Genomic DNA, 24,828 nt, shown 5'->3' with positions numbered 1-24,828 from the left:
GCGTTCCAGCTAAACCTTTTATGTTTCTCCTCTTCAAAGGGCAGCATATCTGCTTTTCCTGCAACTTCCCGGCAAAAGACGTGAAGCGCTGCTCGGTCAACGCATGTGGCAAATTCTACCACGAGGCCTGTGTCCGCAAGTTTACTACCGCTGTTTTTGAATCCCGAGGATTCCGTTGCCCTCAGCATTGCTGCACTGCCTGCTCTATGGACAAGGATATTCATAAAGCAAGCAAAGGTAAGAAAAAAAGCAGGGTCATACTTCCTGCTGCAAAGGCATCGTCGTGAAAGCTCCAAATAATTTCTGTGTGTTTCGCTTACCTTTGCAGTGGAATTTTGGCTAAGAGCCAGGAAAGGAAAGTCCAGAAACCGCAGCAATCTAGGTGGAAAATGTAGTTTGTTTTTGGCAATGGTTTGCTTTCCAAGCTTGTTTCCATTTAGTTTCTGAACGTTTCATTACCAGACTACCGTATTTTTTGCACCAAGATTTTGAAGAGGCAAATAAAAAAAAAAGTTTTTGCATTCTGCAGACCTCCCCAAAATGGCCCTTTTTTTTCAAAAAAATGGCATGAATAGCCTTTAGGAGGCTTCTAGAGTGCTCCTGGGAATGTGGGGGGGAATTCGAGCAAAAGACAGCCTGTTTGTTGCAAAAACGGGTCCGTTTTTTGTCAAAAAAAACCCAAGGGCATGCATAACCTTTAGGAGACTCCTGGGGGCTGGGGAGGCAAAATTGAGCAAAAAAATGCTGTATTCAGTGTATAAGATGCACCCAGATTTTCAGCCTCTTTTTTTGAGGGAAAAAGTTGCATCTTATACGCCAAAAAATACGGGTAGATAACATCAACAGCAGGATTTTGTCTTGTCTTGTATGGCTGTGGTCAGTTGGTTGTGCGATTACACACAAGACATTTATAAGCTAAAGAGGAACAGGACAAGAAAATCCTGCTGAAGATGTTACCTAGCCTGGTAACAAAACGTTCAGAAACTAAATTGAAAGAAACTTGGAGGGGGAACCCCTGCCAAAATCTAAAACCCGAGCTACAAGTATTTCCTATGATTTCAATGTAGTTTGTTCTCAGATATTTATTTAAAAGGGAGGCATTCCAGGTCAGCCTGAATAGGTGGAGGCAACACACAGGTCGAATATGATTGCTATTTTGCCATTGTTTCTATGGAGAAAGAAAAGTCTTCACATTCCTGCAACTGTTTTGTGTTGGGAGAATTATTTGCCAGGAACCAACAAACCTTGACAAAACAAAATTTCTCTGGGCTGTTGGTTTATGTGAAATTTATATTCTGTGCAGGAGAAGAGAGAATGGAAGCCTTTATATCAACCTAAATGAGCCTCCATTCTGAATTAGTTAGGGAATGGGGTGTGTATTCACACCCAATCTTAATTCTTCAATACATAGCAAGGTTTGCAGAAGTGTACATCTGTGCCCATGTGTGTAAAAATACATCTACTTTATTTGCACACTGCAAGGAATGGAACCTAACCCTAAAGATTTTTATTTTGCTAATATTTGCTATGAAAAAGATCAAGACAACCCAAAAACAAAAACAAATTTCTTCCATCCTTTGGTAGAGATACTGTGTGATTGATTCCATTCTGTTGCATTAGATGTGAGTTGCAGGCCTTTGCAAGTTAGATAATTTCCTTCGGATGGATGGAGGTAGGTAGATTAGGTAGGTAGGTAGGTAGGTAGGTAGGTAGGTAGAAAGACAGACAGACAGACAGGGATGGATGGATGGATGGTAGGTAGGTGGGTAGGTAGATAGATAGACAGACAGAGGGATGGATGGATGATAGAGAGGATAGATGATGGATATATATATATATATATACACACACACACATACATATACATATACACATACACACACACACACACACATAGAGAGATGGATGGATGGATGGATGGATGGATGGATGAGACAGACAGACATGGATGGATGATAGATGGATAATAGATAGAGATAGATGATAGATAGATGTTGGATAAAGAGAGGTAAAGATAGAAGATGGATGGATATTGGTTAGAGATAGAAGATGGATGGATGGATGGATGGATGGAGGGATGGATGGATAGATAGATAGATAGATAGATAGATAGATAGATAGATAGATAGATAGATAGATAGATAGATAGATGAGGTAGGTAGGTAGGTAGGTAGGGAGAGAGAAGATAGAGGGATGGATGGTAGATAGGTAGAGATGGATGGATGATATAGAGATAGAAGATAGGTAGAGAGAGAGAGATGGATAGAGATAGATAGATGATAGATGGATGGAGGGAGGTAGGGAGGTAGGTAGGTAGGTAGATAGAAGATAGATGGATGGATGGTAGATAGATAGAGATGGATGGATGGATGATAACTAGAGAAAGAAGATAGAGAGAGAGAGAGAGAGATGTATGTATGTATGTATGTATGTATGTATGTATGTATGTATGTATGTATGTATGAATGAGAGGGGAAGGGAAAGGAAGGACTAGATATAACATTTGTAGCTCTCTGATCTGTGTTTAAAGGAAGATGGCATGTATTTATCATTCTGACAGCTCTTGTAAAAAAAACTAACAGAAAGGGAATGAAAATATGCATAACATCGGACTGTGCATCTTGCAAGGCTGTTTCTTACTATATCTGAAAAAGAAAAGAAAAAAGTTGCTGGCTTGAAATATGCCGAAGTGGGGGTATAACTAGTGGCTTCCTAAAGCAGATAAACAGCAGAGGGTTTGCTTCAAAAACATTTATTGAAGCTTCCTAGAAACCATGATTGAATGAAGTTCACCATGACCAGAAGAGATAAACAATCAGGGAACTAGCTGTGTGCTTAGAATTCTCAGAAGTGAAATTAGCCTCTCACATTTTTGGCCCAGTTGCATTCTCTGAAATTGTGAGGGAGCAAACAAATATAGATGTCGTAATATGTTAGGTTAGCCGGTCTAGTAAAGGGTGATGATGGGTTTCCTTGCAATGGAGAAAGTAAAAAAAATTGCTTTCACTATGACTGTTAAAGCAATTCTGTGGAAAAAATATTGCAGGTGTTGTCAATGGCTCTTGGGCATCTTACCGCCCAGGCTGCCTCTTCCTTCTTTAGCCAAATACAAACTGGCTTAACTCTTTTTCTGAGATGTTTGGCTTGTGCTTCATCAACTTGTCCTTCAGGAGATACTGGGGTATTTCTGCCCTGTGTTTTAAATCTGCATAAAAGTTGCCGTATTCCATTTTCAAAGCACTTTGGCATAATCCATTGGGGTTTTCCCAACCATCGGAGAGACTGAAGGGGAGGGATGCAAGACAACTAATTTGTTCCACTCCAGTGGTGGCTTCCAGATCCTGTTCCAACCAGTACAGTTGGAACAGGCCTGGCAGCATCCACATGCATGTGCGTAGAGCTCGTGCACATGCATGCAGCACGTGCATGCATCTTAGCGCCTCCACAACACTCCCAACTGCTCCGTGAAATATCACGCAGGCGCTGTACGTGCCATGCGCATGCGCAGAAGCATGGAAGCCTTAAAAGACAGGTGAGGAGCTCAGGCGGATGGGTGGGCCCTACGGAGCACCGTACCGGAATGGTATCCAGTGCTCCGGCAGGCTCCGGTACACCCCTACTGAGGCATACCGCCTGCAACCCACCATTGCTCCATTCATAACCTCTGGGGCAAGGGGGAGCTAATCAGCGGTGGGCTTCAAACATTGCAGCAATGGGTTTGCTGTCCCATTGCTGGGTGGATGTGGCCATAGTGGGTGTGGCCTAGTCAGCCTCCTGCACCCAATTTTGGGGGGGGGAGTGTTTCACCCTCCCCAGGCTTCGGAGGCATTCCTCGGGCCTCTGGGAGGGCGAAAACTGCTTCCTGCGGGCTCCGGAGTCTGGACTCTGGAGTCTGAACCTCTGGTAGGCCCGTTTTTCCCCCCTCCCCGAGTCTCCGTGCGGACCCTGCACTTAACTGGTATGATGAACAGGCTGTGTGGAGACTCCTGGGAGGCGTGAGGTGGGTGTGGCCAGCCAGGGGGGGCATTTGGGGGTTTGCCGAACTGGGCAGAATCCTAGCTAGAGGATCGCCCAAACCCGTGCGAACCCCCACCCTCGGAGCTAATATTATTTGAGTACCAATTAGACATTGCCAATATGATCTCAGCATGACTGGTGCTAAGGGGTTTTTCTTTCTTTCTCATTGTTTATTTTCTCTCTCTTTCTTTAAAAACTATCAAAAACTGGCTTCTATGCTGGATAGCATCTTCTGGACCTTCGTTGCCATTCAGTGGAAAAATCCCATATATGTACATTGACCTTGCTATCTAAGTTGCTCGCTCTGGAAGCCAGGAGGAATTGCCCCATTAAGAATGCAAAACTGTCCTTGCTTTGTAAAAAAAACTGTAACACCTTTGATTGGATACAGGAAACTTTAATTGAATGTATCAAGCTAAAGCCAGAGCAGTGCACTGACCTAGGGATGAAGATGCTGGCCTCCCACTCGGAAGGTTGAGAGTTCAATCCTAGGCAGTGTTTCTCTATGAGGGTGCAAAGAGAAAATATCTGCTGTGAACTCTACGTAGGCGTCAGGAAGGGCATCCAGCCAATAAAGGCTCAGCTCCATTCATTCACACACACCCGACTCCAGGGATTACTGGGCCATAAAAAAATGGGGAAAAAAATAAGCTAAAGCCAAACTTGATTGAGGTTTGGAAGTGTGTTCTAAACAGAATGTTATCTGGTGCATTTTATATTAAACAGGTCGTATGGTGAGATGTTTGAGATGCCCCATTGCCTATCACTCAGGAGATGGCTGTATTGCTGCAGGAAGCTTGTTTGTGTCATCCCACATCCTCATCTGTAGTAACCATTCCAAAAGAAGCAATCACTCCTCATCAGCTGTAAATGTAGGCTTTTGTTTCGTTTGTGCAAGAGGTGAGCTCTGTTTTTTGCCTTCCTTTTGTCGATCTCTTTGATGTTGAGTCTTTGTTTTTTTTAAAAAAAAATGAACTGTTATACCCACCCACCCCCAATTCGCACACCCTCACACATACTTCCGATGTGCATTTCCATAGACAGACACAGATGTCAGCCCAAGGAATTACTGTTGATCAAGAATTCCTGATGGGCTGTTTGGGAAGAACAGCTTCTAATGACCACTGCTGGGTTTTCTCTTAACCCTCCTGTTCTCTCTGCCCCTTTTAAAAATGAGACAAGGAGGGACTATCTTCTTTTGCTAGTTTGGGGGATGGAAGAGGGGAAATAGGTTGACAACAGTGACTCAAATTCTGAGAAAGTGAATTGACTTCCATAATCATTATTTTTTTTAAAAAAGAGCATGAATATCCCATATAAATTGATGAGTCATCTTGAAGATGGATGGTTGTGTGGCTCCTAGATCAGGAAGGAACTCTTGTTCCCCATAGTTTCAATTTAAATGTTTTATATGAAGCAATTTTCTGTGTGACTCTAAAAATTATCAGTTAGAATTATGTCCTCTAATTTCGTTATCTGCCTCACCTAATCCTCCTAATTTTAAGGTATAAGAGTATTTTAAGTTGGTAGCTTTAGTGAAGCAAAGCTTACCTCCATTACAGAAATTCACCTATGAGTAGCGCAAGTATAAAAGATATTTAAGTTGAATTCATTCTCATGTAAGGACAATGTGATAGCAAACTTCACATGTATGTTTTGAGAAAACATGGCTGAAGAATGATGATAACTGAGTGATAAAACCTCTTATTTTCAGTTAAAGGGAATGAATTTGGTATTAAAATAAAACAGAAATTACACTCCCTACATTTAATTCAAGACAAACCTATTTATCCTATTGAAATAAAATTGTAGGCAACTACAGGCTTTCAGGGGATTTGCACTTGTTACATTCAATCATCTTCAGTAAGAGCAACAGGAACATTAAAATTACTTTGGACCATCATGTGTGCAGCACAGGAAAGATAGTTCAAAGAAAAAATGTATGTGGAGGATAAAAATATATTGGGGCAGGGGGTTGTTACCAGATACATGAGTAGAAATATAGCAGTTGCAGTTTCAGGCAGAAACCAGTAGACAGAGTTCTTGTTGCATTAAATAAATGCCTTGTAGAAGAATGTCTAAAAGGTTAGAGAAAGGAAATTTTAGAGTGCTGAATCCGAATTATATGAAAGCATCATTTAGAAAGGATAGTCCGTTGATTTTTTTTATGTCTCAAGTAGAAACATAGAATAGAAGAGAATAGAAGAGAATGGAATGGAATGGAATAGAATAGAATTCTTTATTGACCAAGTGTGATTGGACACACAAGGAATTTGTCTCTGGTGCATATGATCTCAGTGGACATAAAAAAATAAATTCGTCAAGAATCATAAGATACAATACTTAATGATAGTCATAAGTTACTAATAAGCAATCAAATCATACTAGGAAACAATAAAAACAATATGTTGTAAAGATACAAGCAACATGGATATAGCCATAAGTAGGAAGAGATAGGTACTAGTAAGGATGAGAATAATAGTAATACAGTCTTAGTAGATAATTTAACAGGGTTGTGGAAATTAGTTGTTTAGCAGTGTATATGTAGTCTTGATGACAGTGACTTGATGGCACATAATCAATCAATCAATTTATATCTCTTTCAAGGCTCTGACATAGGTTTTTAAACCAGTATTATTGTCATTCGAATCCTTCACTTACCTAGGTAGAAATCTAGGGATTATGTGCTTTTAGTGCTTCTTATTGTCCAGAGTTTAGATTGCTTCTAGATGCTTTTCCTTCCCACATTAATAATGATTTCAGTTTTATATTTGGAAATAGATTTTTTTTAAATTTTAGGGATTATAGAAAAATGGGTCAGACCTACTAAGATTAAATTTAGTGAAGAAATGAATACATAATTAAACCTTTTAAGAAGTTACTACACTAGTTTTAAGTATTCAATAATGTTGGAGTTGCAGTTATTTTACCATTTGAAACCTTCGTTTCCGTTAGAGTCAGTGAAATTTGGATTCCCCAGCATTGTGTATAGAAGTACAACTGAATTATTGCTGTAGCCTTGGCTTGGTAATTATTCCTGAAATCCAGAGAAAGCTACTGTCTTGTGAAAGTGCTTTAGATTATATTTTTAACTTTGATTTTTTCATGCTTAGGCCAGATGGTTCTGATGCTTTTGCTCACGGAGAATGAAAATCCTGAAATCTATTCAAGATTATGCACATCTAGAATAGATTTCTGCAAGCAATACCTTCATTAGCTAAAGGCCAAAACAGTCCTTGATTTATGACCATTGGTTTAGCAGTCATGGTGGCGCAGTGGTTTGAATGCAATATTGAAGACTAATTCTGCTGACTGCCAGCAATTTGGCAGTTCAATCCTGACCGGTTCAAGGTTGACTCAGCCTTCCATCCTACCGAGGTGGGTAAAATGAGGAGCCAGATTGTTGGGGGCAAGAGGCTGACTCTGCAAAACCACTTGGAGAAGCGGCTGTAAAAGCACTATGAAGCGTTATATAAGTCTCAATTGCTATTGCTAGTGCTATGATCAAATTATACCAGTGCTGGAAAAAGTGACTAACGAAAGTCCTCAAACCTACAACCATCACAGCATTCTTATGATTACATGATCAAAAGTTAGACATTTGGCAACTGGCAATACCTCTGGGTCACGTGATAGCCCTGAGTGGCCTTCCAACAAGCAAAGTCAATACAGTAAACTAAGTTTGCTGAATAACCATGGGATTAACCCTGCCAAAGAAGGTCATGAAATCAGGTACAAGTCACTTAGTAACCCCCATTGTTTGGCGATGGATGTTCTGATCCAGACTGTGGTCATAAGTCAAGGACTACTTGCACACACATTTCTGTTTTTTTGCTAATGCTATTTTGTAGCAATAATCTTTGCATCAGTGGTTGGTTGCAGGCGGTATGCCCCGGTCCTTACCTGCCCTTTAAAGCCTTTGGTGCTTCCGCGCACGCGAATGGTGCATATAATGCCTGCACGATGCTCCGACGAGCAGCTGGAGTGTCGCGGAGGTTTGCAGAAGCATCACTGGCAGCTACAACGCATGCGCGTATGCGCGCGCGTCCATTTGGGCAACACTGGGCCCGTTCCACCGTACCGGTTGGAACGGGATCTGGAACCCACCACTGCTTTGCATCCTGGTTCATAATGCTGCCAAGCAACTTATATGATGATGATGAACTCATCACCCTGCATGGAGAGATTCCTGCATGTCCATTGGCCTTTGATGTGGAGACAGCAAGCTAGCAACCTCCCCCCCCCCCGCGCCACCCCCAAAAACAATCTGTCTTGAGGGTAAAGGTTTGTTCTCCAAGGTTGTGGGTTGGTTTCCAAATGTTTTGTTACCAGGCTAAGTAACATCTTCAACAGATGTCAGGGTCAGTGTTTTGTTTATTTTCTGACCCAGCTCCCCAAAGACAGCAAACCCTCTGACATGAATTTAAAAGATTCCTTTATTAGGAATGCCAGCAGCCCCGGCGAAAAGTTTCTCTCTCACTGCAGGCTAACAAGTCTGTCTGGCAGGGAGATGAGTAGTTGTCTGCCACATCTATTCATCTCCACCCCCTGCCTTTTATCCTCAGAGCTAGGGTGGAGCCTTACTAGCAGTGGTGGCTCTTCCGTCCCAAGGACCAGCCCATGGATTTCCACTGTTCTCCTCTCCTGTGCCTTCTGCTCATCCACATGTCAGGCACTGGACCCAGCTGTTCCTCCTCTTCCTCATCAGCCACCTCCACACCTGGGGCTGTTGACTCTCCACCTGAGGGCTGACAGATGGTCTAGGCTCCATCTGCCCCCCCTCTCTCCCACCCTCTCTCTCCGCTCCCTGCTTTTTATCTCCAGAGCTAGGGTGGGCTTTGCTAGCAGCAGTGGCTCTTCCATCTGAAGGACTGGCCTATGAATTTCCATTGCTCTCCTCTCCTCTGCCTTCTGTGCATCTGCGCATCAGGCACTGGACCTAGCTGTTCCTCTTCTTCCTCATCAGCCCCAAGTTTTTAAAATTAGTTTTGCTGCTATACTGGTGTCAGAAAGATAAAGCTCGTAGATTTCCACCTGTTGTCTGAAAACATTTTGCAGGTGTCATGATGCTCACCAGCTACTTTTGAAAAGTTGTTTTTTGTTTTGGAATGGAAAAGTGTTAATCTGCTCAGCAGCAGGAAGTCTGGTTGCTATGGCAACATGGAATATCAGCATGGTCATTCAAAGGGGAGATCATGACGTGCTCGGGGTCTTGTCCACCCTGCAAACACAAAGAACCCATCATTGGCTTCTTAAATTGCACCGGGGATTTTTTTTTCTTTACAGAGAAGCATTTTATCCAGCATTTTGTTTAAGATGTTCTGTAAAAATGCACACGAGGGAAAGTATATTAGTGGTGCCTATCATTTCTTTTGTTCTGAACCTTAAAAGTATTTTCCAAATTGTTTAAAAATATTAAAATAAGTCAACTTAAAAATACATGGAGAAAGAGGAAGACAAATTAAAATGGGATTTTAAAAAAAATGGTTCAAAAAATGGTATTATGCACTGCATAGCCTTGATATACGTGTTACAGTGGAAATGTATTTCCTTGTAATTTGATCTCACCAATATAGTTCTGCATTTTTTGAGGAACAGTATTACTTTTTTATAGGGACACAATGGCTCAGGGGCTAAGATACTGAGCTTGTCTGTCAGAAAGGTGGGCAATTCTGGAGTTCGAATCCCTAGCGCCACGTAATGGAGTGACCTCCCGTTACTTGTTCCAGCTTCTGCCAACCTAGCAGTTTGAAAGCACGTAAAAAATGCAAGTAGAACAATAGGGACCACCTTTGGTGGGAAGGTAACAGCGTTCTGTGCGCCTTCGGTGTTGAGTAATCCCAGCCACATGGCCATGGAGACGTCTTCGGACAGCGCTGGCTCTTCGGCTTTGAAATGGAGATGAGCACCGCCCCCTAGAGTCGGAAACGACTAGCACACATGTGTGGGGGATCCTTTACCTTTACCTTTTTACTCTTTTAGAAAAAGAAAACAACTTTTTTAAAATACTAGATACAGCCCATGCCATGCCAGAAGTTCACATAATTTCACTCAGCATGGATTGTGTCTAAATTAATAATTTAAAAAGTTGTTTTCTTTTTAAACAAAATATAAAATTGTATTCAAAAAAATCTGGTTTGGGTTTTGTTTTATTTTGTTAGGTGTTCTGACAACCTAACACTAAACCTCCAAAGGCAACCCAAAACAGGATATAGAATTTTTTTGCTCTGGACAACCTACTTGAGTCACTGATGAAATTCCCTCATGGACAGGGGTGGGAGTCAGCCGGTTAGGACTGGTTTGAGCGAACCGGGTGCTAATTTTACATCTGGTTCACCGAGCCAGTAGTTTCAAGGACAGGCTGGCCCACCCTTCTCAGGACTCTCCACACAGCCTGTTTTGCATGCCAGGTAAGTGCAGGGCCCACGCGGAGGCTCTGGACAGGTGAAAAACATGCCTCCTGGAAATCTGGAAACAGGCCCGTTTTGGGAGCCCAGGGGAGGCTATTTTCGCCCTCCCGGAGGCTCGAAAAAAGCCTCAGGAGCCTGGGGAGGGTGAAAATACCCCCTCCACCTGCTGTGGTGCAGGAAGCTCAGTAGGCCATGCCCACCATGGCCACACCCACCCAGCAACTGGGCAGAGAACCGGTTGCTAAAATTTTTGAATCCTCCCCCCTGCTCATGGAGCAAGGTGTTCCCAACTGCTTGTGGACTTGGGAGTCTACATTCACACATAGATAGCTTTTTTAAAAAAAGTCTAAAGATCACACACTTCAGATATATTTAAATGTAAGTTCCTTTAAAATTCAACAACCATATATGACTTTTGAACTCAGCAGCCAAGAATTTCCCACTGCAAAACTCAATACTATCTTGGAAAGCTTTCTGGACAAGGCATTGCAGCATTACAGTGGTGGGCAAATAAACAAGGAAGGTTTCGACTGATGGAAACAAGATTGGAGTGATAACTCTGTGTACTAATGATCTCTTCCCCTTTCCTCCATGTTGTGTTCTTTTCTCATTCACATGCATGCGTGCCCATAAACACCCTTCCTGACCCACAGTCATATACTCTCCCTCTCCTTTCTTAATGCACAGACACAAACAGAGCTTGTGTACAAATGAGCTAGCAATCACCAGGTGGATTCTTTTGAGTCGATGGAACTGCATGGTTTGTATCTGCCTTTCCTATCCTGCCACCCTCTGGATACATTGGGATATTTCTTTTTTCCAAATTTCTCATTTAGGTTGGCTAATTGGGACGATAAAATCCCAGCTCGTTTGGAAGACATCGAGCTGAAGAAGGCCGATACTTACTATGTTTATGAAAAAGCAGCAGGGAAGAAATGTTCTAAATGTACCAGATTTGATTTTAATTCTTCTATGGCCAATTTATTTTGTTTCCTATCTATAGTTCCTCCAAAAGTTTGACTTTGCTCAAAAATAATATAGATTAGATTTAGAATTCTCATTTCTACTCTGCAATTATAAGCGGAATGCAGGCTTTTTTTATATATAAAGGAACTTGATTTTACATTTCATTTCCACTGGGAAACCATAGAGGACTAGGAGGAAAGGATTATGTTAGTGGTGGTTGGCAGATATTGTTAGAAGAATATGCTGAAGGTTGTCCCAAAGGTGCTTTTTTCAAGAGGCAACTGGATTTTCTGGTTTTTCTTTGAAGACATTTCGTTTCAGCTCTGCTGAAGAAGCTTCTTGGATGAGAAACGAAACGTCTTCAAAGAAAAACCAGAAAATCCAGTTGCCTCTGGAAAAAAGCACCTTTGGGACAACCGTGACCTGGATGACCGAGAATCTCCATAGACAGGCTGAAAGTTATGTCAGCATTACTGCCCAATCAGTTCTTCTGTTCAGAATTTTGGGTTTTTGGGAACTTAGTATTTCAGCAAGTAGATTGTTGGTTTTGAAGAAATGCAAGAAAGTGCTCTCAGGCATCATGATTCTCTGCTGGGCCAGGCATCTGGACATTTCATTTAATTATATTTTGAATTTTAAGGAAGGAAGGAAGTTGACAGAAGGAAAGGAGAAAGGGAAAGAGAAAGAAAGAAAGAAAGAAAGAAAGAAAGAAAGAAAGAAAGAAAGAAAGAAAGAAAAAAGTTTTGGAGAAACAGGGAGTTAAGATAACTCAGACTGTTGACTGTAAGTTATTGTTAGGTGTGAAAAGTTGTGTTAGAATAAAAGACAAATCCCTTCTGTATTGTGAGGGCCTTCCCTAATGGTCCCCAGAAATTAATACAAAATTGATTGCAAGAAAACGTGGGACATTCTAGTATTAATTTAATGGAGAGAATTCTTAACCTGACAACAGTCTAAGGTAAGATGGTTTTTGGATGCCACATGGGAAGAACATTTCCGATTTCATTTCTACTGTATTTATCAGCTCTTGTTATCTTCCTGATGTTACAACCAGCCAATCCTCCCTTTCCAATATGTTAAAATAAACCTTTCCCTCTTAAAGTGCAAGAAAATCCAAACTGATATTTCTCCAAAGTAAATAATACACGGTTATGTCAGTGATTCATACAACAAAAGGGATAAATGAGCTGCAGGTAATAAGATCCACTGGCAAAACTTGCCTAAGTAATATTTTAACATTTTTATAGCTCAGCCAACAGCCAGCATGTTATTTTTTTTAAGTTTCTAGTCCCTAGTGTGGATCTTAACTACCAATTTCACAGCTAACTTTAATATTTGGGGTGGGGGTGGGGGAAGACAAAAGTAGAGATAGCCTCATAGGTGCTTTTCTTTAATTGAAGATTTAAAAAGGAGCACAGGTAAAATTCAATTTCAGACCTAGTACAGGTAGTCCTCAATTTACAACGGGTTGCTTAGTGACCGAAGATACAACGGCACTGAAAAAAGTGACTTAGGACCATTTTTCACACAACGGTTGCAGCATCCCCATGTTCATAGGATTTACATTTGGATGGTTGACCAGGGATTCACATTTATGATGGTTGCAGTGTCCCCGGGGGGGGGGGGTGTCATGTGATTCCCCTTCTGTAACCTTCTGACAAGCACAGATCCATTTAACAACCCTGTGGCTAATTTAACCACTGCAGTGATTCGCCCAAGTCGTAAAATGGGGTAAGACTCACTTAACACATTTCTCACTTAACAACATCAATGGTCGTAGGTTGAGGACTACCTGTACTTAACTTTCGCTCTTTTGTACTCGGGCATGGACGCTACCTCCTTCAGTGTGACGGCCTCTTAGAGATAGAAAAAAATATATTTTTTTCTTTCACCTTTTCTTTTCCTTCATCGCATCACCTTTTCCTTTTCCTTACTTATAAAAAGCACCAGTGAAAATATGCATAATAGGTTATCCATTTGGTTTATTTTATTTCGTTTTTCCTCCTTATGGAATCATGGGTAGTTTCATTGCAACTCATTTTATTTCTGTTTGTTTTGTATAGGGCTGGTAGTGCAGGATCATTCAGAGCCCCTGTTCAGTTCATATGCCAATAAATCTCACTATCTGCTGAATGAATCAAATCGTGCTGAGTTGATGAAATTACCTATGATTCCTCCTTCTTCGTCAGCTTCCAAAAAGAAATGTGAGAAAGGTAACCAAAATAGCTTCTCTCTCTGTCTCTCTCTCTCTCTCTCTCTCTTGCGTGCTTTTAATTTTCTTTCACCTTTCCTGCTTTCCCTTTCTTTTCGTTTGCTTTCTTTTTATTTTTTCCTTTTAAACTAAAACCAAAGCTTTGTATGCTCATCTGGCACTTCCTCGTTGCACTTTGTAAACCTCACTCATTGCTTATTTTGAACGTGTATTCATGTTGGCCGAAATCTTCTAAAGGGGCTTAAAATAATTACCGAATCCCACTCAAGCATAGACTTGTGCATGATTAGCCAATCCAGCAGACTTTCCTAAATCCTGAGGCAAAATTGTAGAACCTGGAGGGATACTATAAGAGTCTATTTTGTTGTTTAGATCAATCATGTCTATTAACCACACTAAAGGAGTTATTGTCCATTTTGGGTCTTATTCAGATTCCTTTACAGCTTAAGAGTAGACTGCCTGGAACTTCCAGATGTGTGAGCCGGTGACCCCAGACTAATTGCCCAGCCTTGGCATGCCAGTTTATAGCTAGCTGTTGACTGAATAGCTTTCTCATTTATCAGTGGGCTTTCATTGCAGAAGGAAAATTGACCTTAGGTCAGTATGTAACATAGTCTGCCTCTTCTAGGCATAAAAGCAGGGGTGAAATGCTCTGACGTCTGCTACCAGTTCGCTTCATGTGCGCAGGCACGCCGTTCACCCGAACCAGTAGTAAAAAAATGTTACCCATTCGGGCAAACCGGTAGTTACAAAGATCAGCTGTGCAACCATCAGCTGTGCTGCACGATTTCTAATCGCACAACACAGCTGATTGTTGCACAGCTGATCATTGGAGCTACTAGTTCTCCCAAACCGGTAGCATTTTTTACTACCAGCTTGGGCGAACCTTTCCGAACCGGTAGCATTTCACCCCTGCATAAAAGGCCTTTAAACGCATTATTGTAGGGGTCTCTCAACTTGGTCACTTTAAGACTTCTTGGTGACTGGAGAATTCTGGAAGGTGATATCCACAAGTCTTAAAGTTTGGCCAAGTTTTGAGACCCCTGCTTTATTGTAATTTAAGTAGCTGGATTGCTTTTGGCTGGTAGTTATAGCCTCCTACATTTTCATCTAATGGAATAACATAGACATAAACTATTTCCCCTCTTCCATCATTCCCTGGAAGTGTACTTCCTACAGGGGTATTTCTAAACCGCTTATTTATGTGGCTTATTTTTGTTTATCTGTCCCTCAGCTGCCAAAGGCTCTGAGCATCTTAGAACAGACAGAATAATATAGAGTTAAAGTCAGTGAGAACAAACCAGCAAAATAATCACATAGAGCTGAGTAGCTGAAACACCAGCCAGCGATAGAATAACTCCTGAAGAGCCGTGTTTTTATTTGCAATTCTTTGGGAGCCTTTAGGTAATGCTTCAAGTATCGAGCGATAGCTACTAATGGGAAGAAGGCTTAAATTAATGTGGTCCCATAGTATCATTGGCTAATACTATAGAATCGTGTGTGTGAGGGATTGACTGTTATGTATTGCAAGTTTTCATATTACCATATTTTTTGGAGTATAAGACACACTTTGCCCCCCCTAAAAGAAGGTGAAAATTGGGGTGCATCTTATACATTGAATGTAGCCCTGCCCACCCGCCAGCCCCCATCCTTCGGCCATTTTCAGCCACTGCGCGTTGAATTTAGACCTGTTCCAGGTTGCAGAGACTGCCACAGACCATCACCACCTCCATGCCTGGAACAGCTGATTGGGGGTGTTCTGGGAGGCCTACCCACCCGCCAATCAGCTGCTCGTGCTGAATCAGGCTGTAATAATGTGCTGAAGCTGACCTGACTGTTTGCTATTTGCTGCAAGGACGCTAGCCAGATGAATACCGATGGATGCTGGTAGGCAGAGGCAGAATATTTTTTTTTCTTGTTTTCCTCCCCAAAAACTAAAGTGCGGCTTATACTCTGAAAAATACGGTAATCTGTAGAGATACACAATTGGGAAGGGGATGCCCGATATTTCAGGGTCCACCCAAAGTAACAAGCTACCTGATTCTGGCCAGGATTTCTTTTTCATAACATGGCCACACACAACAGGATATAGCATAGTTTTGGAACTGTTTGGACAAGTTCTATGTATGTAAAACCTATGGATAGTGGGAGAGTGTGCTTCTTGTATCCATTTGACGTATTTGTCTTCCCTTCTACTTCATGCATGCAGATAGCATACATAATATGACATCCCCTGTGAAAATGGGTAGTGGCCCTGCTCCTGCAGCTCCATATTGACAGCCTACACTCGGAGCCTTGACCCAATCGAAGGGTTTTTTACGGTCTGCCAAGTTTGGGAAGATTTTATTGACTTTTGAATGTTTTATAAAGCATGTGACTCACCATGCTGGCATATTTTGAAGAATGTCTCTTCAAAATCGTCTCTTGCCGATCAATTATTTTGAGACGATCAATTATTTTGAGACGATCAATTATTTTGAGCCCTCTTTCATAGGTGCAGAAAATCTTACTAATGCATTGTCAAAGCCACCAAGTTTCCTTGCTTAGCGTTGAAAAAAATCTGTGTGGTTTTATTTGTTTTGCTTGATTTTCATATCTTTTGGCATTCTGCTGTTTGGGTATCGTTTGGATGACGGGGGCTGTATTTCCTCTGAAATAACTTGCATTCTTTTAAAACTGATTTTGGTATTTTTTTGGAATGACCCTTGCAATCCGAACATTTCGACTCAGTCGCATTTCATGGCAGAGGAAATATAGCAACAATGTTGTTGTTTTAAGTAACCTATAAAGCTTTGTAACAATCAGTGCAAATTACAGATTTTGAAGTCTATAGGTGGACAAAATTTTCTGACCGATTTGTAGAAAATAATCTACATTTCTCTGATTCGTTAAAAAAAAGTTTAAATGCTGCCTTCTAAATTATTGCGAGGATTCCCTTCAAGTGTAAATCCTCTACATTTTTAGATTTAATGACATCAAAGACTGAAAGAAAATCAATAGATAGCCTAAGAAACTATTTCTTAGTTTTCAGCCTTTTAACAAGTGAAATTCTCTTCTTGCTTCAAAAGTTTTTTGAACTTAGCACAGAAGTAAAATACCTAAAATACTTAAATGTACAAATTGATGCAGATGCACCAGTATTGTATATGCCAGGAAGGAAATACATAACTTCATAGTTTAAAAGATTGGTGATGCTTTTATCAGCTGAGACTATATATATAATATTATAATGCTTCATTTTGAAGGGACAAGAATGATTTGGAATTCTAAAAATTTTGGATTTGTTTTGCTAATACGCTTTTTAAAAAAAACCAGAACAATATTGATCAACCTATAGGCTGATTTTACATGCACTAACTGATTGCTAAGGGATCAGGTCATGACAATGCAGATTTAAAACAAAATGTAGGTCTAGACTGTTGGGGATAATTAACTCCCTGAACAGTTTGTCATATTTAAAATACCAGTATTTGGAAAAGACACACCCGTCTAACCGTATTACCCATATTGACAAAACAGAATGAGATCTATCCATTTAAGTTCTCCATCTAGCAAGTTGGTCTGATTGATTTTAATACCAACAAAACAAGTGGTTTAAATCCTGGCATTGTAATTCTGACCTGATCCTTTCATATTTTACCATTCATATTGGATGACATGGCAAACCCCAATGCCTAATGCATTTTTTTAAAAGAAAAAAAAATCAGAGATGTGTGCACCACTTGTTTCCTTTAACTATAAAGTGAGCTCTGTTGTTGCCTTAAAGGTGGGAAGCTGTTGTGCTGTGAATCTTGTCCCGCATCCTTCCACCCGGAATGTCTTAACATAGAGATGCCAGGCGGCTCCTGGAACTGCAACGATTGCAAATCCGGCAAGAAGTTGCGATACAAGCAGATTGTTTGGGTCAAGCTTGGAAATTACAGGTACCTTAAAGCCAATGAACAATAATTATTTTCATCGTCATACCAGTGGTGGAATTCAAATTTTTACTACTGGTTCTGTGGATGTGGTGTGGCTTGGTGGGCGTGGCAGGGGAAGGATACTGTAAAATCTCCATTTCCTGTTGTGGTCCACTGGCAGCCGGCAGAGCTGGCAGCAGAGTCGGACAGTGAGGAGGTTGGGGCGGAGCATGGGATAGGAGTCTGGGGAAGGCTCAGACAAGGGCTCTGCATCGGAGACAGAGAGGGAGGCCAGGGCTATCTGGGAGTTGTGTGCTGCCTCTGGAGCCTCCGGTGTTGGACATCAGCAAGGCAGAGGAACAGGGGGAGTCTATTCCCAGTGCACGCATGCGCAGAGCTGCCAGAAGGCAAGAACAGTTAAGACAAAAGGGGCGATTCGAGAGTAAGGCTTGGAGATGATTGGCCCCTCCCATAAGACATAAAGGAGGAGCAAAGGCACACGAGCCTTTGCAAGAAGCAACTTTGTTTGTTCTGGTCGGTTTAAATTCTGAAGCTCTGTTTTGACTCTGTGCTCCGTATGGCCTTGCAAAGCTAATTGGCAATTAGGTCTTTGCCAGCGTTTCAAGGGAGATAAATGTGGGTGTTTATCAGCCTTATCACGAAGGATGGTGACAGACTTCTGTCAGACTCTTTACAAACTATTTGGGGCTCATTACCGGCTGTGAATGAACATAATTCACAGCCTTTGAAATAAAAAGAGGGTTTTTGGGACTGTGTGTGCTTTTTACTGTCTCAGGAAGCTTAGGTCAGAACATTGCCTCCCATTCAGCTGGAACTCGGGAGGCAGACAATAGATACGGGCGGGGCCAGTCACAGGTGGTATTTACCGGTTCTCTAAACCAGTGGTATTGGTATTGGTATTGGTATTGGTATTTATTCGATTTGTAGGCCGCCCTATTCCCCGAAGGGACTCAGGGTGGCTGAACAAAAACCAAGGGAAGGGGAACAAATACAAAAAGTAAGACAAACAGGACAGTGATACAACAATTTAAAAACCCAGCAAGCACAACAAGTTCGAGTAGGGGGGGAACTCAACCCCAGGCTTGCTGGGACAGCCAGGTGTTAACGGCTGTCCGGAAGGCCTGAAGGGTGGCGAGGGTCCGAATCTCCACGGGGAGCTCGTTCCAAAGGGCCAGAGAAGCCATAGAGAAGGCCCTCCTCCGGGTGGTCGACAGCCGGCATTGGACGGCAGATGGAATTTGGAGGAGGCCTAATCTGTGGGATCTAATGGATCTGTGGGAGGCAATTGGCAGGAGGTGGTCTCTCAAGTACTCCCAGAGTTGAAGTCCACAAGTCTTAAAGTTGCCAAGGTTGGAGACCACTGCTCTAAACTACTCAAAATTTCCGCTACCAGTGATCCAGAACTGGTCAGAACCTGCAGAATATCACCTGTGCATCATACGGGTGTTACATACGGGTGCATAAGAACGCCCCACGGAAAACATGGATGAAGCTGATTGAAGAAGACCTCTCGCGAATCCATTTTACCATACGAGATGGCAAAACTGCCGCTCAAAATCGCAAACAATGGGTGGCGATGGTTCGGGATGCATGCGACTCTACAGCGAAGGGATTGGCGATGCCGTACCGACGCTAAAGACTCAAGTCAAGTCAAGTGACCCCACATCCTTGATTTCAGAGACCTTGCCATTAGACTTATTTATTTATTTTTCAGAGGCTCACTTCTGACCTTAATTTTGATCATTTAACTTTTATCACATGAATCACGAACATACAGCCTTTGAGGTTGACGTTAAAAAGGCGTCTTGTGGGTCGGTTTGCTTCTTTTAACATTAATAAAGTTGAGCAATACTCTTTTGTTCGCTTATTTTAGGTCCAATCATTTGAATGAGGATGTCAGTAGAGCTAACTTGACACAGAGTTTCATATATTCAACCTCATAACTGATGGGAGAATAATGGTGTAAGACTGTATTCATCATGATTTAACAACCCCCATAATCGCTTGCAGGGTGGAGTCTGGGTAACTGAATGCAGCTGAGTGTTTACTGGCCGGATGCTATTCCTGTCGTCAATGCGGAGCTTTGCTCAGCAGATATATTCTCAATGTTCCCAAAGAAAGAAATATGTGCCTCTACCTAGGATTGAATTCACAGCCTCCTGATTGTGAGGTGGCAGCTCCACCTCTAGTCCATCGTACTGCTCTGCTGTATAAGACTGTATTGAAGTAAACTAATCCAGCGGTCACCAACCAGTGGTCCGTGGATCACTGGTGGTCCGTGAGAAAATTTTGGTGATCCGCAGAAAAATTATTTGCATGTTTTATATTGCACTAAATCAGGGGTCCTCAAACTACGGCCCCTGGGGCAGATACGTGCAATGAACGCTTGTGTTGCTGCAGAGAGTCTCCCTCTTCGGGGTCTACTTGTGCAGGTTGGAGGGGGGCAGAAATTCCGAGTTGGGGTCTGCTTCAGCCTCCTGGGGCTTTGGGCAAAGGCTGGAGGGAAGAGCCAGAGGGCCTCGTTCCAGTGGGACTTCATCATGGCCTGGAACTGGCTGACCATCTCAGCTGGCTGAGCCTCAGGTGCCAATACCTGGCCTTGCACTCCCGCAGGTCTTCCCTCTGCTTGGAAAGCCTATGCTCATAGTCCTCAGTGAGGTGATTCAGCGGAGCCGCCTCCTCAGCCAGATCCAATTTGAACTGAGCTCTTTTGCCAACCCTTTCTCCTGGTGGCTGCTTAGCTCCAACAACTGCTTCCTGTTGGGGCCCTAAGGACCCTGGGCAGGCGAGGAGTGGCGAGTATAGGCTGGCGAGGCACCCCTTGACATGAGTGACATTGAGTTGGCCATGCCCACCCAGTCACATGACCACCTAGCCACGCCTACCCAGCCGATCATCTGCCTAATGATTTAAAATTATGAATTTAGTGGTCCCTCAGGTCCGAAAGGTTGGGGACCCCAGAACTAATCTAAGGGAGTTGGCTTGACAACTGAAATCTAAGCTAACTGCTTACTTCTCCAATTGTTCTCTCCTCCTGCCCTTACATCTACCCATCCCTCTTTCTCCTAGGTGGTGGCCAGCTGAGATATGCAATCCCAGATCTGTTCCTCTCAACATCCAGGGCCTCAAACATGATGTTGGGGACTTCCCGGTATTTTTCTTTGGTTCACATGATTACTACTGGGTGCATCAGGGGAGAGTCTTCCTCTACGTTGAAGGAGATAAAAGCTTTGCTGAAGGGCAGACTAATATTAACAAGACTTTCAAAAAAGGTAAATTGAAATTATTTCTACTGGCTAAGGCTCCACGTTTTGGGATCTCCATTGTCCCTGAATAGGGAAATGGTGCCTTGAAATTAAGACGTTTTAGTTAATTAAACTCCATTTAATTCCATGTATGGAATTAATGTATAGGACGCGATACCTCAGTGGCTAAGACACTGACTTGTTGATCAAAAAGGTCAGCAGTTCAGCGGTTTGAATCCCTAGCGCTGCTAACGGAGTGAGCTCCCGTTACTTGTCCCAGCTTCTGCCAACCTAGCAGTTCGAAAGTATGTAAAAATGCAAGTAGAAAAATAGGAACCACCTTTGGTGGGAAGGTAATAGCGTTCTGTGCGCCTTCGGCACTTAGTCATGCTGGCCAAATAACCCCAGAGATGTCTTCGGACAGTGCTGGCTCTTCGGCTTTGAAACGGAGATGAGCACCTCCCCCTAGAGTCAGGAACAACTAGTACAAATGTGCGAGGGGAACCTTTATCTTTACCTTTAATTCCATGTAAAATGCTTCTATTCTGCACATCGGAACTGTACATAATATCATTTCTGCAAGGATTTTCTATTTCATTTGAAAGAAACAAAATGATTATTCAAGCATTGGTTTAAAGAATAAAGGTTGTTGATTTTTTTTTAAAGGCCCCACTGAGGAAAATGTGTGTGATAGATATAATTTGTAGAAATGCCATTCATCCTTCTTTTATCTGCATGCTGTTTTATGTGAAAGACAAATATCCTTTCCTTTTAAAACAAGCTTATGAGCACAGTGTTATGTCGGACTATTGAATTTAATTAGAACCTAAATCTGATATAAGATTAAGAACAAATACTATGCATTTTCCACTGAGGCACATTTATTCTGTGGCAAACTAACAGAAGAAGGGTCTCGGGATCTCTTATAGGCCCAGAAATTTTTGAGGAGAAATTTTAATGCCTTATAAATGAATAACCCACCTCTCAAAAGATAATGTGGGAAATCAAGATGACAAGGCTTAAATTTTGTATTGGAATGTATGAATGACCTTGGGGAAAGAAAGGAGGAGATGCTGCCCAAGAAACAATCAAGGCAAGGAAGGCAGGAGCCTGCAGTCACTTAGTGAGCAGAGGAAAAAAATTAGGAAAGGCCCACACTAATGAATCAAGTAATTAAAAGTGGAACAGGAAGTTTGTGCCTTCAGACTGACAGGATTTTGCCAATGTAGCCTCCCAATAACACTGATGATGTTACCTAGTTTGGGTAATGAAACGTCTGCAAGAAAACAGCCACACTCAGAGAGCACCAAGGACCCCCCTCAGTCTTACAACAAACTAGAATTAATAGAATAGAATATAGAGAATAGAATAGTTGGAAGGGACCTTGGAACCCTACACCACTTCAGACAAATGGTTTTCCAATCTCTTCTTAAAAACTTCCAGTGTTGGAGCATTCACAATTTCTGGAGGCAACTTCTGTTTCACTGATTAATTGTTCTCACTGTCAGGAAAGTTCTTAGTTCTAAGTTGCTTTTCTCCTTGATTAGTTTCCACCCATTGCTTCTTGCCTGCCCTCAGGTGCTTTGGAGATTAGTTACTTTGGAATTAGTTCATCATCAACATATATACATGTATGTATGTATGAATTAGTTCATCTTGTGCTTCCTACCTGGTGTACCTGGAAGGAATAACATCAAATGAAAAGAAGGACTAGGGGAGACATGATAGCAGTCATGATATCTCAGGGGTTGCCCCAAAGAAGAGGGAGCAAAGCTATTCTCCAAAGCACCTGAGAGTAGGACAAGAAGCATTGGGTGGAAACTAATGAAGGAGAGAAGCAACTTAGAACTGAGGAGGAATTTCTTGACAGTTAGAAGAATTAATCAGTGGAACAACTTGCCTCCAGAAGTTGTGAATGTTCCAAAACTGGAAGTTTTTAAGAAGATGTTGGATAACCATTTGTCTGAAGTGGTGTAGGGTTTCCTGTCTGAACATGGAGTTGGACTAGAAGACCTCCAAGGTCCCTTCCAACTCTAATTCTACTATAAATCTTGCAAGCCTGAAGGCACAAATCTCCCACCTCCACTTGTAAGAGCTCAGTCCATTGGGGCTTCCCTAAGTTTCTTCTTCTGACCATTAAGTGATTGCAGGCTCCTGCCTGTCTTATCTGATTATTTCCTAGGCAGCATTTCCTCCTGTCTCCATTCCAGGTCATCCATACATTCCATTACAAATCTGTCCCTAAACTCATTGCTTTTAAGTAGAGGCCAGGGCTAGATGCTTACGTACCATATTTTTCAGAGTATAAGACGTACCAAGATTTTGAAGAGACAATTTTTTTTAAAAAAGTTTTTGCACTCTGCAGACCTTCCCAAAACAGCCTGTTTTTCATGAAAATCGGCCTGTCTCCCCCCCCCCCCCCATGGACATGAATAGCCTTTAGGAGGCTTGTAGAGTGCTCCTGGGGGGTGGGGGCCAAATTGAGCAAAAATGGCCCATTTTCCACTCATTTCTGCCCTCCCCAGCCCCCAGGAGCACTCTGGAAGCCTCTTAAAGGCTCTGCACGGCCATTTTGGTGAAGGGGGTGGAGTTTCAGGAGGCAAAAAATGCTGTATTCAGTGTATAAGATGCACCCAGATTTTCAGCCTCTTTTTTGAGGGAAAAAGGTACGTCTTATACTCTGAAAAATATGGTAATTGTTTAAATGAGTTTTGGTCTTTGTGGATCTCTGAATACAGTTGCTAATGCTAGATTTTTTTTTCTGCTTTGGGGAAAAACTCATACAGCACTTGAAGAAGCCGCAAAACGCTTCCAGGAACTAAAAGCACAAAGAGAAAGTAAAGAAGCACTTGAGATTGAGAGGAATTCCAGAAAACCGCCTCCCTATAAACACATTAAAGTGAGTCCCTTGTATTGTGTGGCTGCGTGCATGTTTTGTGTGCGAAGCATATAGATGGATTTTAAGTGTGTTACTTCTTAAATGTGAGGATATTTTATTTTTCTGTACGTATCGACTTTTAGCCTGTTTGTTTTGAAAAAATCTGGATCTGCTTTGAAACTGGAGAGTAGTGTATTGAGCTTCCTTTTTCTCAGCTTAAGACTCATCACAGAGTCCTCTACTCTCATAAGATCTTTGATTCTGCTCACAAAATTTGTTATCAAATGGTAAATATTATTATTAACCACATTAAACACATTAACCATTAATGTGAGGGGTCTTGGTACTTTCTGAGTTTGCTTGTTTTGTTGCAGATGTTTCATTACTAGTTCCAACCTAGGCTTCCCAAGAGAATGAAGCAAACTCCTTGTCACAAAAAAGAAAACCCCTTTTATTAATTTACCGTGAATTCTGCTCATTCACATCCAGCAAAGTCTTTCCAGGGAGGATTTACAGTCACAGACCGTCTCTCGCTTGGAGAGATGACAGGCCGATATCTGCAAAACTTGGCAAGGAGTCTTGGAGAGTCACGAACCAATTAAGGGAACTAATGGTCTCCTGCAAACTCCACTCCCCTTTCTTTCCACTTTTATTTCCTCTGAGAAGGGCCATTCATCGTCCACCTGTGGCTTTACTCCCAAGTTCTCCCTTGTTCTTTAGCTGTTCCCTTTGCCTGGCAACTCTGCACATGCGCACACTGGGAACAGGCTCCAGCTGTTCTTCTGCCCCACTGCTGTCTGACTCTGAAGGCAGCTACTAACTGGCATACAGCCCTGGCCTCCTCTCTGCCTCTGACACAGAGCCCTCATCAGAGCCTTCCCCAGACTCCAGGACTGGCCCATGTTCCTCCCCAAACTCTTCACTGTCCGAATCAGCTGCCAGCTCTGCTGGCCGGCTACTGAAACCTCCAGGAAGGCTTCAGCCAGGTTCACTTCAGGATTGACAGATATCTTGCCTGTCTGTGTGGGTGGGGACCCTCTTAGAGATTATTTGGTTGGGCTGTTTACTGATGGCTCTTTGGCACTTTCTTGATTGGGATATGGTTTACTTGATTTTTGGCCTGAAGTTGACAGACAGCAAACAGCACTAGCACTGATGATGTTACCTAGTTGGGTCATGA

General features: G+C 42.2%; 1 protein-coding gene across 1 annotated transcript in view; it reads left to right on the top strand.

Annotated features, from left to right (window-relative positions):
- Positions 1 to 24,828, top strand: part of NSD3 (nuclear receptor binding SET domain protein 3) — a 119,084-nt gene that overhangs the window by 68,943 nt on the left and 25,313 nt on the right. The window contains 6 exon segments of the mRNA XM_032228808.1: positions 40 to 237; positions 4,744 to 4,917; positions 13,457 to 13,606; positions 17,372 to 17,528; positions 20,595 to 20,797; positions 23,557 to 23,669. Of these exon segments, the coding sequence (XP_032084699.1) occupies positions 40 to 237; positions 4,744 to 4,917; positions 13,457 to 13,606; positions 17,372 to 17,528; positions 20,595 to 20,797; positions 23,557 to 23,669 (995 nt within the window).

This window comes from Thamnophis elegans, chromosome 13, assembly GCF_009769535.1.
Source record: "Thamnophis elegans isolate rThaEle1 chromosome 13, rThaEle1.pri, whole genome shotgun sequence".
Lineage (NCBI taxonomy): Eukaryota > Metazoa > Chordata > Lepidosauria > Squamata > Colubridae > Thamnophis > Thamnophis elegans.
The sequence above is the reverse complement of the archived record's forward strand: the minus strand, read 5'-3'. Positions and strand labels throughout refer to the sequence as shown.